The 11,156-nt window shown below is 62.8% G+C and overlaps 1 protein-coding gene across 1 annotated transcript; it reads left to right on the plus strand.

Moving 5' to 3' along the window:
• The first annotated feature begins 3,029 nt into the window (after nt 1-3,029).
• LAMTOR1 (late endosomal/lysosomal adaptor, MAPK and MTOR activator 1) lies at nt 3,030-10,952 on the plus strand. The gene is made up of 5 exons (XM_069882890.1): nt 3,030-3,156; nt 5,114-5,259; nt 6,376-6,453; nt 8,799-8,925; nt 10,715-10,952. Exons 1-5 carry the CDS (start codon nt 3,115-3,117, stop codon nt 10,805-10,807), a joined length of 486 nt encoding a protein of 161 aa, XP_069738991.1. The 5' UTR covers nt 3,030-3,114; the 3' UTR covers nt 10,808-10,952.
• The last annotated feature ends 204 nt before the right edge of the window (nt 10,953-11,156 follow it).

An 11,156-nucleotide genomic window follows, 5' to 3' on the forward strand; every position in this document is an offset into this window, starting at 1 on the left:
TCTGTGGGGCTGGGACCCATAACTGGGGCTGGAGGGATCTGTGGGGCTGGGACCCATAACTGGGGCTGGATCTGTGGGGCTGGGACCCATAACTGGGGCTGGAGGGATCTGTGGGGCTGGGACCCATAACTGGGGCTGGAGGGATCTGTGGGGCTGGGACCCATAACTGGGGCTGGAGGGATCTGTGGGGCTGGGACCCATAACTGGGGCTGGATCTGTGGGGCTGGGACCCATAACTGGGGCTGGGAGGGATCTGTGGGGCTGGGACCCATAACTGGGGCTGGATCTGTGGGGCTGGGACCCATAACTGGGGCTGGGAGGGATCTGTGGGGCTGGGACCCATAACTGGGGCTGGAGGGATCTGTGGGGCTGGGACCCATAACTGGGGCTGGGAGGGATCTGTGGGGCTGGGACCCATAACTGGGGCTGGATCTGTGGGGCTGGGACCCATAACTGGGGCTGGAGGGATCTGTGGGGCTGGGACCCATAACTGGGGCTGGATCTGTGGGGCTGGGACCCATAACTGGGGCTGGAGGGATCTGTGGGGCTGGGACCCATAACTGGGGCTGGATCTGTGGGGCTGGGACCCATAACTGGGGCTGGGAGGGATCTGTGGGGCTGGGACCCATAACTGGGGCTGGATCTGTGGGGCTGGGACCCATAACTGGGGCTGGGAGGGATCTGTGGGGCTGGGACCCATAACTGGGGCTGGAGGGATCTGTGGGGCTGGGACCCATAACTGGGGCTGGGAGGGATCTGTGGGGCTGGGACCCATAACTGGGGCTGGAGGGATCTGTGGGGCTGGGACCCATAACTGGGGCTGGGAGGGATCTGTGGGGCTGGGACCCATAACTGGGGCTGGATCTGTGGGGCTGGGACCCATAACTGGGGCTGGAGGGATCTGTGGGGCTGGGACCCATAACTGGGGCTGGATCTGTGGGGCTGGGACCCATAACTGGGGCTGGGAGGGATCTGTGGGGCTGGGACCCATAACTGGGGCTGGAGGGATCTGTGGGGCTGGGACCCATAACTGGGGCTGGGAGGGATCTGTGGGGCTGGGACCCATAACTGGGGCTGGAGGGATCTGTGGGGCTGGGACCCATAACTGGGGCTGGGAGGGATCTGTGGGGCTGGGACCCATAACTGGGGCTGGGAGGGATCTGTGGGGCTGGGACCCATAACTGGGGCTGGAGGGATCTGTGGGGCTGGGACCCATAACTGGGGCTGGGAGGGATCTGTGGGGCTGGGACCCATAACTGGGGCTGGGAGGGATCTGTGGGGCTGGGACCCATAACTGGGGCTGGATCTGTGGGGCTGGGACCCATAACTGGGGCTGGGAGGGATCTGTGGGGCTGGGACCCATAACTGGGGCTGGATCTGTGGGGCTGGGACCCATAACTGGGGCTGGGAGGGATCTGTGGGGCTGGGACCCATAACTGGGGCTGGAGGGATCTGTGGGGCTGGGACCCATAACTGGGGCTGGGAGGGATCTGTGGGGCTGGGACCCATAACTGGGGCTGGAGGGATCTGTGGGGCTGGGACCCATAACTGGGGCTGGAGGGATCTGTGGGGCTGGGACCCATAACTGGGGCTGGATCTGTGGGGCTGGGACCCATAACTGGGGCTGGAGGGATCTGTGGGGCTGGGACCCATAACTGGGGCTGGATCTGTGGGGCTGGGACCCATAACTGGGGCTGGAGGGATCTGTGGGGCTGGGACCCATAACTGGGGCTGGGAGGGATCTGTGGGGCTGGGACCCATAACTGGGGCTGGATCTGTGGGGCTGGGACCCATAACTGGGGCTGGGAGGGATCTGTGGGGCTGGGACCCATAACTGGGGCTGGATCTGTGGGGCTGGGACCCATAACTGGGGCTGGAGGGATCTGTGGGGCTGGGACCCATAACTGGGGCTGGATCTGTGGGGCTGGGACCCATAACTGGGGCTGGAGGGATCTGTGGGGCTGGGACCCATAACTGGGGCTGGGAGGGATCTGTGGGGCTGGGACCCATAACTGGGGCTGGGAGGGATCTGTGGGGCTGGGACCCATAACTGGGGCTGGAGGGATCTGTGGGGCTGGGACCCATAACTGGGGCTGGAGGGATCTGTGGGGCTGGGACCCATAACTGGGGCTGGGAGGGATCTGTGGGGCTGGGACCCATAACTGGGGCTGGATCTGTGGGGCTGGGACCCATAACTGGGGCTGGAGGGATCTGTGGGGCTGGGACCCATAACTGGGGCTGGATCTGTGGGGCTGGGACCCATAACTGGGGCTGGGAGGGATCTGTGGGGCTGGGACCCATAACTGGGGCTGGAGGGATCTGTGGGGCTGGGACCCATAACTGGGGCTGGAGGGATCTGTGGGGCTGGGACCCATAACTGGGGCTGGATCTGTGGGGCTGGGACCCATAACTGGGGCTGGGAGGGATCTGTGGGGCTGGGACCCATAACTGGGGCTGGAGGGATCTGTGGGGCTGGGACCCATAACTGGGGCTGGATCTGTGGGGCTGGGACCCATAACTGGGGCTGGGACCGATCTGTGGGGCTGGGACCCATAACTGGGGCTGGTCACGTGACTTCGACGCTGGGGTGATCACGTGACAGGGGCGAACCGGGCGTTTGTGTTGTGTGAGGGGGCGTGGTTTCCTCTGATCACGTGACGCAGGCGCCGCGCGGTGATTGGATCGCTCTGCCCCTTCCCTGATCACGTGACGACGCCTCTATAGGCGAGAGGCCGGGGATAGGGAGTGGGCGGGGCTTCTTTTTGTCACGTGACGCAGGCGCCGCGTGTGGATTGGAGGACGCCGCTCCTTCCCTGATCACGTGACGGCGCCTCGCCTGGCGCAGCTGAGGTAGGAAGAGGCGTGTGGTTTCCCTTGATCACGTGACGCCCGCGCCGCGCGGCGATTGGACCGCGGCCCTTCTTTTCCGCGGTCACGTGACGCCTGCTCCGCTGGGTGGGCGCGTTCCTTCCTTATCACGTGACGGCGCCGCCCGGTCACGTGGCGTCTCCCCTCCCCCCCTTCCGGTTTACACCCCCCACTCCTCAGTCCCGTCGCGGTCACGTGACCGGCGCGGCCCGGGCCGCTACCGGAGCCCGCGGTGGCGCCGCCGCCATGGGCTGTTGCTACAGCAGCGAGAACGAGGCCTCCGACCAGGTACCGGGGCCGGGGAGGGGGTTGGGGGGCGAGGGGAGGGGTTAGAGGGTGAGGGGAGGGGGTTGGGGGGGAGGGGAGGGGTTAGAGGGGGAGGGGAGGGGTTAGAGGGGGAGGGGAGGGGATAGAGGGGGAGGGGAGGGGGTTAGAGGGTGAGGGGAGGGGGCTCAGGGGCTCAGAGGTTTGGGGGTGTCAGGGGGCTCAGAGGTTTGGGGGTGTCGGGGTTTGGGGGTGTCAGGGGCTCAGAGGTTTGGGGGTGTCGGGGTTTGGGGGTGTCAGGGTACTCAGAGGTTTGGGGGTGTCGGGGTTTTGGGGCTCAGGGGCTCAGAGGTTTGGGGGTGTCGGGGTTTTGGGGCTCAGGGGCTCAGAGGTTTGGGGGTGTCGGGGTTTGGGGGCTCAGGGGGCTCAGAGGTTTGGGGGTGTCGGGGTTTGGGGGCTCAGGGGGCTCAGAGGTTTGGGGGTGTCGGGGTTTGGGGGCTCAGGGGGCTCAGAGGTTTGGGGGTGTCGGGGTTTGGGGGCTCAGGGCCTCAGAGGTTTGGGGGTGTCGGGGTTTGGGGGCTCAGGGGGCTCAGAGGTTTGGGGGTGTCGGGGTTTGGGGGCTCAGGGCCTCAGAGGTTTGGGGGTGTCGGGGTTTGGGGGTGTCAGGGGCTCAGAGGTTTGGGGGTGTCGGGGTTTGGGGGTGTCAGGGGGCTCAGAGGTTTGGGGGTGTCGGGGTTTGGGGGTGTCAGGGGCTCAGAGGTTTGGGGGTGTCGGGGTTTGGGGGTGTCAGGGGCTCAGAGGTTTGGGGGTGTCGGGGTTTGGGGGCTCAGGGGGCTCAGAGGTTTGGGGGTGTCGGGGTTTGGGGGCTCAGGGCCTCAGAGGTTTGGGGGTGTCGGGGTTTGGGGGTGTCAGGGTACTCAGAGGTTTGGGGGTGTCGGGGTTTGGGGGCTCAGGGGCTCAGAGGTTTGGGGGTGTCGGGGTTTGGGGGTGTCAGGGGGCTCAGAGGTTTGGGGGTGTCGGGGTTTTGGGGCTCAGGGGCTCAGAGGTTTGGGGGTGTCGGGGTTTGGGGGTGTCAGGGGGCTCAGAGGTTTGGGGGTGTCGGGGTTTGGGGGTGTCAGGGGCTCAGAGGTTTGGGGGTGTCGGGGTTTGGGGGTGTCAGGGGCTCAGAGGTTTGGGGGTGTCGGGGTTTGGGGGCTCAGGGGGCTCAGAGGTTTGGGGGTGTCGGGGTTTGGGGGCTCAGGGCCTCAGAGGTTTGGGGGTGTCGGGGTTTGGGGGCTCAGGGGGCTCAGAGGTTTGGGGGTGTCGGGGTTTGGGGGCTCAGGGCCTCAGAGGTTTGGGGGTGTCGGGGTTTGGGGGTGTCAGGGGCTCAGAGGTTTGGGGGTGTCGGGGTTTGGGGGTGTCAGGGGGCTCAGAGGTTTGGGGGTGTCGGGGTTTGGGGGTGTCAGGGGCTCAGAGGTTTGGGGGTGTCGGGGTTTGGGGGTGTCAGGGGCTCAGAGGTTTGGGGGTGTCGGGGTTTGGGGGTGTCAGGGGCTCAGAGGTTTGGGGGTGTCGGGGTTTGGGGGTGTCAGGGGCTCAGAGGTTTGGGGGTGTCGGGGTTTGGGGGTGTCAGGGGCTCAGAGGTTTGGGGGTGTCGGGGTTTGGGGGCTCAGGGGGCTCAGAGGTTTGGGGGTGTCGGGGTTTGGGGGCTCAGGGCCTCAGAGGTTTGGGGGTGTCGGGGTTTGGGGGTGTCAGGGTACTCAGAGGTTTGGGGGTGTCGGGGTTTGGGGGCTCAGGGGCTCAGAGGTTTGGGGGTGTCGGGGTTTGGGGGTGTCAGGGGGCTCAGAGGTTTGGGGGTGTCGGGGTTTGGGGGCTCAGGGCCTCAGAGGTTTGGGGGTGTCGGGGTTTGGGGGTGTCAGGGGGCTCAGAGGTTTGGGGGTGTCGGGGTTTGGGGGTGTCAGGGGCTCAGAGGTTTGGGGTTCGGGGTTTCGGGGTGTCCCCGCAGGAGGAGGAGACGAAGCGGCTGCTGGAGCCGGGGGGCAGCCCCCCCAGCAAGGCCCCCGGGGGCCCCGAGCAGAGTTACCAGAGCGTCCCGGCCGCCCGCACCGACGAGCAGGCCCTGCTCTCCTCCATCCTCGCCAAGACCGCCATGTGAGACCCCGGGGCGGGGGGACCTCGAGGGGTGGAGGACGAGGTGGTGGGAGCAGCTGAGGGGCCTTCAGGGCAAGGAGAACCTTGAGGAGCTGGAGAAGGAGGTGGTGGGAGCAGCTGAGGGGCCTTCAGGGCAAGGAGAACCTTGAGGAGCTGGAGGACGAGGTGGCGGGAGCAGCTGAGGGGCCTCCAGGGCAAGAGGAACCTCGAGGAGCTGGAGAAGGAGGGTGTGGGAGCAGCTGAGGGGCCTTCAGGGCAAGGAGAACCTTGAGGAGCTGGAGAAGGAGGTGGTGGGAGCAGCTGAGGGGCCTTCAGGGCAAGAGGAACCTTGAGGAGCTGGAGGAGGAGGGTGTGGGAGCAGCTGAGGGGCCTTCAGGGCAAGAGGAACCTTGAGGAGCTGGAGAAGGAGGTTGTGGGAGCAGCTGAGGGGCCTTCAGGGGAAGAAGAACCTCGAGGAGCTGGAGAAGGAGGTTGTGGGAGCAGCTGAGGGGCCTTCAGGGCAAGAGGAACCTTGAGGAGCTGGAGAACAAGGGTTGTGGGAGCAGCTGAGGGGCCTCCAGGGCAAGAGGAACCTTGAGGAGCTGGAGAAGGAGGTTGTGGGAGCAGCTGAGGGGCCTTCAGGGGAAGAAGAACCTCGAGGAGCTGGAGAAGGAGGTTGTGGGAGCAGCTGAGGGGCCTTCAGGGCAAGAGGAACCTTGAGGAGCTGGAGGAGGAGGGTGTGGGAGCAGCTGAGGGGCCTTCAGGGCAAGAGGAACCTTGAGGAGCTGGAGAAGGAGGTTGTGGGAGCAGCTGAGGGGCCTTCAGGGCAAGAGGAACCTTGAGGAGCTGGAGAAGGAGGGTGTGGGAGCAGCTGAGGGGCCTTCAGGGCAAGAGGAACCTTGAGGAGCTGGAGAACGAGGTTGTGGGAGCAGCTGAGCCACCAAGAGGTGGATCTGGGTGGGCTTTGAGGTCCCTTCCAACCCAACCCATTCCATGGTTTGAAGGTCTAAGACACCAAGAGGTGGATCTGGGTGGGCTTTGAGGTCCAACCAACCCCTTCCGTGACTCCCAACCCACCAGGGGAGGTGGAGCTGCTGGTTTCCCTCCAACGGGACCTTCTCGCTTGTGTCTCCTCAGCAACATCATCGACGTGTCGGCGGCGGATTCGCAGGGCATGGAGCAGCACGAGTACATGGACCGGGCCCGGCAGTACAGGTGGGACCTTCTCAGCCCGACCTGGTCCTTATTCCCGGCTCCCTGGTCCTCATCGGGTCCATCTCCTCGCTCCTGGTCCTTATTCCAGGCTCGCTGGTCCTCATCGGGTCCATCTCCTCGGTCCTGGTCCTTATTCCCGGCTCCCTGGTCCTCATCGGGTCCATCTCCTCGCTCCTGGTCCTTATTTTGGGCTCCCTGGTCCTCATTGGGTCCATCTCCTTGGTCCTCGTCGTTATTCCAGGCTCCCTGGTCCTCATCCTATCCTCTTTCTGGGCTTCCTGGTCCTCATCGGGTCCATCTCCTCGCTCCTGGTCCTTATTCCCAGCTCCCTGGTCCTCATCGGGTCCATCTCTTCGCTCCTGGTCCTTATTCTGGGCTCCCTGGTCCTCGTTCCAGCTCTTCGGTCCGTGTCCCACCCAGCTCTGAGCCCTTGTCCGGCCTCCTTGGTCCTGGTCTTTATTCCGGGCTCCCTGGTCCATATTCCAGGCTCCTTGGTCCATGTCCCATTGGGTCTCTTGGTCTTCATCCCATCTGGCTTCTTGGTCCTGGTCCTTATTCTGGGCTCTGTGGTCCATATTCCAGGCTCCTTGGACTGTGTCCCATTGGGTTCCTTGGTCCTTATTCCAGCCTCCTTGGTTCTTGTCCGGTCCATCTCCTCGGTCCTGGTCCTTATTCCCGGCTCCCTGGTCCTCATCAGGTCCATCTCCTCGGTCCTGGTCCTTATTCCCGGCTCCCTGGTCCTCATCGGGTCCATCTCCTCGGTCCTGGTCCTTATTCCCAGCTCCCTGGTCCTCATTGGGTCCATCTCCTCAGTCCTGGTCCTTATTCCAGGCTCCCTGGTCCTCATCTGCTCCATCTCCTTGGTCCTCATCCCATCCCTCTCCTTGGTCCTGGTCCTTATTCTGAGCTCCCTGGTCCTCATCGGGTCCATCTCCTCGGTCCTGGTCCTTATTCCCAGCTCCCTGGTCCTTATTCCCGGCTCCCTGGTCCTCATCGGGTCCATCTCTTCGCTCCTGGTCCTTATTCCGGGCTCCCTGGTCCTCGTTCCAGCTCTTCGGTCTGTGTCCCACCCAGCTCCGAGCCCTTTTCCGGCCTCCTTGGTCCTGGTCCTTCTTCTGGGCTCCCTGGTCCTTATTCCAGGCTCCTTGGTCCATGTCTCATTGGGTCTCTTGGTCTTCATCCCATCTGGCTTCTTGGTCCTGGTCCTTATTCCGGCCTCTGTGGTCCATATTCCAGGCTCCTCGGTCCTGGTCCTTATTCCCGGCTCCCTGATCCTCATCAGGTCCATCTCCTTGGTCCTGGTCCTTATTCCAGGCTCCTTGGTTCTTGTCCTGTCCATTTCCTTGGTCCTGGTCCTTATTCTGGGCTCCCTGGTCCTCGTCCCAGCTCCTCGGTCCGTGTCCCATCCAGCTCTGAGCCCTCATCTGGGCCCCTTGGTCCTTATTCCAGGTTCCTTGATCTTCATCCCATCCCTCTCCTTGGTTGTGGTCCTTCTTCTGGGCTCCTTGGTTCTGGTCCTTCTTTTGGGCTCCTTGGTCCTCATCAGGTCCATCTCCTCGGTCCTGGTTCTTATTCCGGGCTCCCTGGTCCTTATTCCGGGCTCCCTGATCCTCATCGGGTCCATCTCCGCGGTCCTGGTTGTTATTCCAGGCTCCCTGGTCCTCATCGGGTCCATCTCCTCGGTCCTGGTCCTCATTCCAGGTCCCTTGGTCCTCATCCCATCCATCTCCTTGGTCCGGGTTCTTCTGGGCTCCCTGGTCCTTCTTCCAGGTTCCTTGGTCCTCATCGGGTCCATCTCCTTGGTCCTGGTCCTCATTCCAGGCTCCCTGGTCCTCATCCCGTCCTTCTCCTGGGCTCCCTGGTCCTTCTCCTGGGCTCCCTGGTCCTTCTTCCAGGTTCCTTGGTCCTCATCCTGTCCATCTCCTCGGTCCTGGTCCTTCTTCTGGGCTCCTTGGTCCTCATCCCATCCCTCTCCTTGGTCCTGGTCCTCATTCCAGGCTCCCTGGTCCTCATCCCGTCCTTCTCCTGGGCTCCCTGGTCCTTCTTCCAGGTTCCTTGGTCCTCACCCCGTCCATCTCCTTCGTCCTGGTCCTTCTTCTGGGCTCCCTGGTCCTTCTCCTGGGCTCCCTGGTCCTCCTTCCAGGTTCCTTGGTCCTCATCGGGTCCATCTCCTTGGTCCTGGTCCTTCTTCCAGCCCGCTGGGTCCTGTCTCGTGGAGCTCCTTGCCCCTTACCCTGGTTCTGCGGTGGAATCGGAGCTGCTGGGTGTCCCCAGGGTGTCCCCAGGGTGTCCCCGGGGATGTCCCCGGGGTGTCCCCGTCCCAGCCTTCTCCTCTGCGTCCCCAGCACGCGCCTGGCCATGCTGAGCAGCTCCCTGACGCGCTGGAAGAAGCCGCCGCCGCTGCCCTCGCTGACCACCCAGCCCCACCAGGTCCTGGCCAGCGACCCCGTCCCCTCCGCCGACCTCCAGCAGGTGAGGAACCTCAACAGATCCCTCTCCGCACCCCGATTCCGCTCCAGGTGAGACCAAACCTGGAGCCCGTGTCCAGCTCTGGAGTCTTCAGCTCAGGAAGGACCTGGAGATGTTGGAGTGAGGCCGGAGGAGGCCCCGGAGATGGTGGGAGGGCTGGAGAACCTCCTGGAGGCCAGGCTGGAGAGTTGGGGGTGTCCAGCCTGGAGAAGAGAAGGCTCCAGGGAGACCTTGGAGCAGCTTCCAGCAGGGAAAGGGGCTCCAGGGAAGCTCCCACTGGATCTGGCTACCTGGAGAACTCCATGTCCCATCCCTGGAGGCGTTGAAGGCCACGTTGGATGGAGCTTGGAGCCCCTGATCCAGTGGGAGGTGTCCCTGCTTTGAGGTCCCTTCCAACCCAACCCATTCCATGATTCCAGAGGTTGGTTCACCAACCATGGAGCTGGATCTGGAGGAGCTTAGATTCCGTGATTCCATGAGCTTTGAGGTCCCTTCAACCCCAACTCATTCCATAATTCCAAGGGTGGGTTCACCAACCACAAAGGTGGATCTGGAGGAGCTTTGAGCTCCCTTCCACCTCAACCCATTCCATGACTCCAAGGGCTGATCCCCCACCATGGAGCTGGATCTGGAGGAGCTTTGAGCTCCCTTCCACCTCAACCCACTCCATGACTCCAAGGGTTGATCCCCCACCATGGAGCTGGATCTGGAGGAGCTTTGAGGTCCCTTCCACCCCAGATCATTCCATAATTCCAAGGGCTGGATCACCAACCACAAAGGTGGATCTGGAGGAGCTTTGAGCTCCCTTCCACCCCAACCCATTCCACAATTCCAAGGGTTGATCCCTACCATGGAGCTGGATCTGGAGGAGCTTTGAGCTCCCTTCCACCTCAACCCATTCCCTGATTCCAAGGGTTGATCCCCCACCATGGAGCTGGATCTGGAGGAGCTTTGAGATCCCTTCCACCCCAGATCATTCCATGATTCCAAGAGCTGATCCCCAGCCAGGGAGGTGGATCTGGAGGAGCTTTGAGCTCCCTTCCACCTCATCCCATTCCATGACTCCAAGGGTTGATCCCCACCATGGAGCTGGATCTGGAGGAGCTTTGAGCTCCCTTCCACCCCAACCCATTCCATGACTCCAAGGGTTGATCTCCCACCATGGAGCTGGATCTGGAGGAGCTTTGAGCTCCCTTCCACCCCAACCCATTCCATGACTCCAAGGGTTGATCTCCCACCATGGAGCTGGATCTGGAGGAGCTTTGAGCTCCCTTCCACCCCAGATCATTCCATAATTCCAAGGGCTGGATCACCAACCACAAAGGTGGATCTGGAGGAGCTTTGAGCTCCCTTCCACCCCAACCCATTCCACAATTCCAAGGGTTGATCCCTACCATGGAGCTGGATCTGGAGGAGCTTTGAGCTCCCTTCCACCTCAACCCATTCCCTGATTCCAAGGGTTGATCCCCCACCATGGAGCTGGATCTGGAGGAGCTTTGAGCTCCCTTCCACCCCAACCCATTCCACAATTCCAAGGGTTGATCCCCACCATGGAGCTGGATCTGGAGGAGCTTTGAGCTCCCTTCCACCTCAACCCATTCCCTGATTCCAAGGGCTGATCCCCAACCATGGAGCTGGATCTGGAGGAGCTTTGAGCTCCCTTCCACCTCAACCCATTCCCTGATTCCAAGGGTTGATCCCCACCATGGAGCTGGATCTGGAGGAGCTTTGAGGTCCACGTGGTGGCTCCCGTGTCCTTTTCCCGTGGGATAACGGCGTCTCTTGCCCCCAGGTGTCCCGCGTCGCCGCCTACGCCTTCAGCGCCCTCTCCCAGATCCGTGTCGACGCCAAAGAGGAGCTCGTCGTCCAGTTTGGGATCCCCTGAGCCCCCTCCCCGAGCCCCCGGGGCCTTCGTTTTGGGGTGAATTCCTTGGGGTTTGGGGCTTCAGGGTGGGACCTTGGACTTGGGGGGGGGCCCCGGGCTCCTCGTCCCCCTTCCCCCTCGTTATTTGTATATTTTCCGAGCGTGAGTTTGGGGCCGTTTGGTGCTGATTGGGGAGCGGCGGCCGCCGGGGTTGGGGGGGGGACCGGGATTGGGGGGCAAATCACACGGATTGGGGGACAAAAAACTGGGATTTGGGGACAAAACACACGGATTTGGGGACAAAACCCCGGGATTTGGGGACAAAACACACGGATTTGGGGACAAAACCCCGGAATTTGGGGAGAAAACA

This window comes from Phaenicophaeus curvirostris, unplaced genomic scaffold (genome assembly GCF_032191515.1).
Source record: "Phaenicophaeus curvirostris isolate KB17595 unplaced genomic scaffold, BPBGC_Pcur_1.0 scaffold_387, whole genome shotgun sequence".
NCBI lineage: Eukaryota > Metazoa > Chordata > Aves > Cuculiformes > Cuculidae > Phaenicophaeus > Phaenicophaeus curvirostris.

What these genes read in the sequence shown, in the direction of transcription:
- LAMTOR1 (XM_069882890.1), top strand. Translation starts at nt 3,115, where the DNA reads ATGGGCTGTTGCTACAGCAGCGAGAACGAGGCCTCCGACCAG. An exon ending in GACCGGGCCCGGCAGTACAG is followed by an intron (nt 6,454 to 8,798) that starts GTGGGACCTTCT and finishes CTGCGTCCCCAG; the next exon opens with CACGCGCCTGGCCATGCTGA. An exon ending in CCTCCGCCGACCTCCAGCAG is followed by an intron (nt 8,926 to 10,714) that starts GTGAGGAACCTC and finishes TCTTGCCCCCAG; the next exon opens with GTGTCCCGCGTCGCCGCCTA.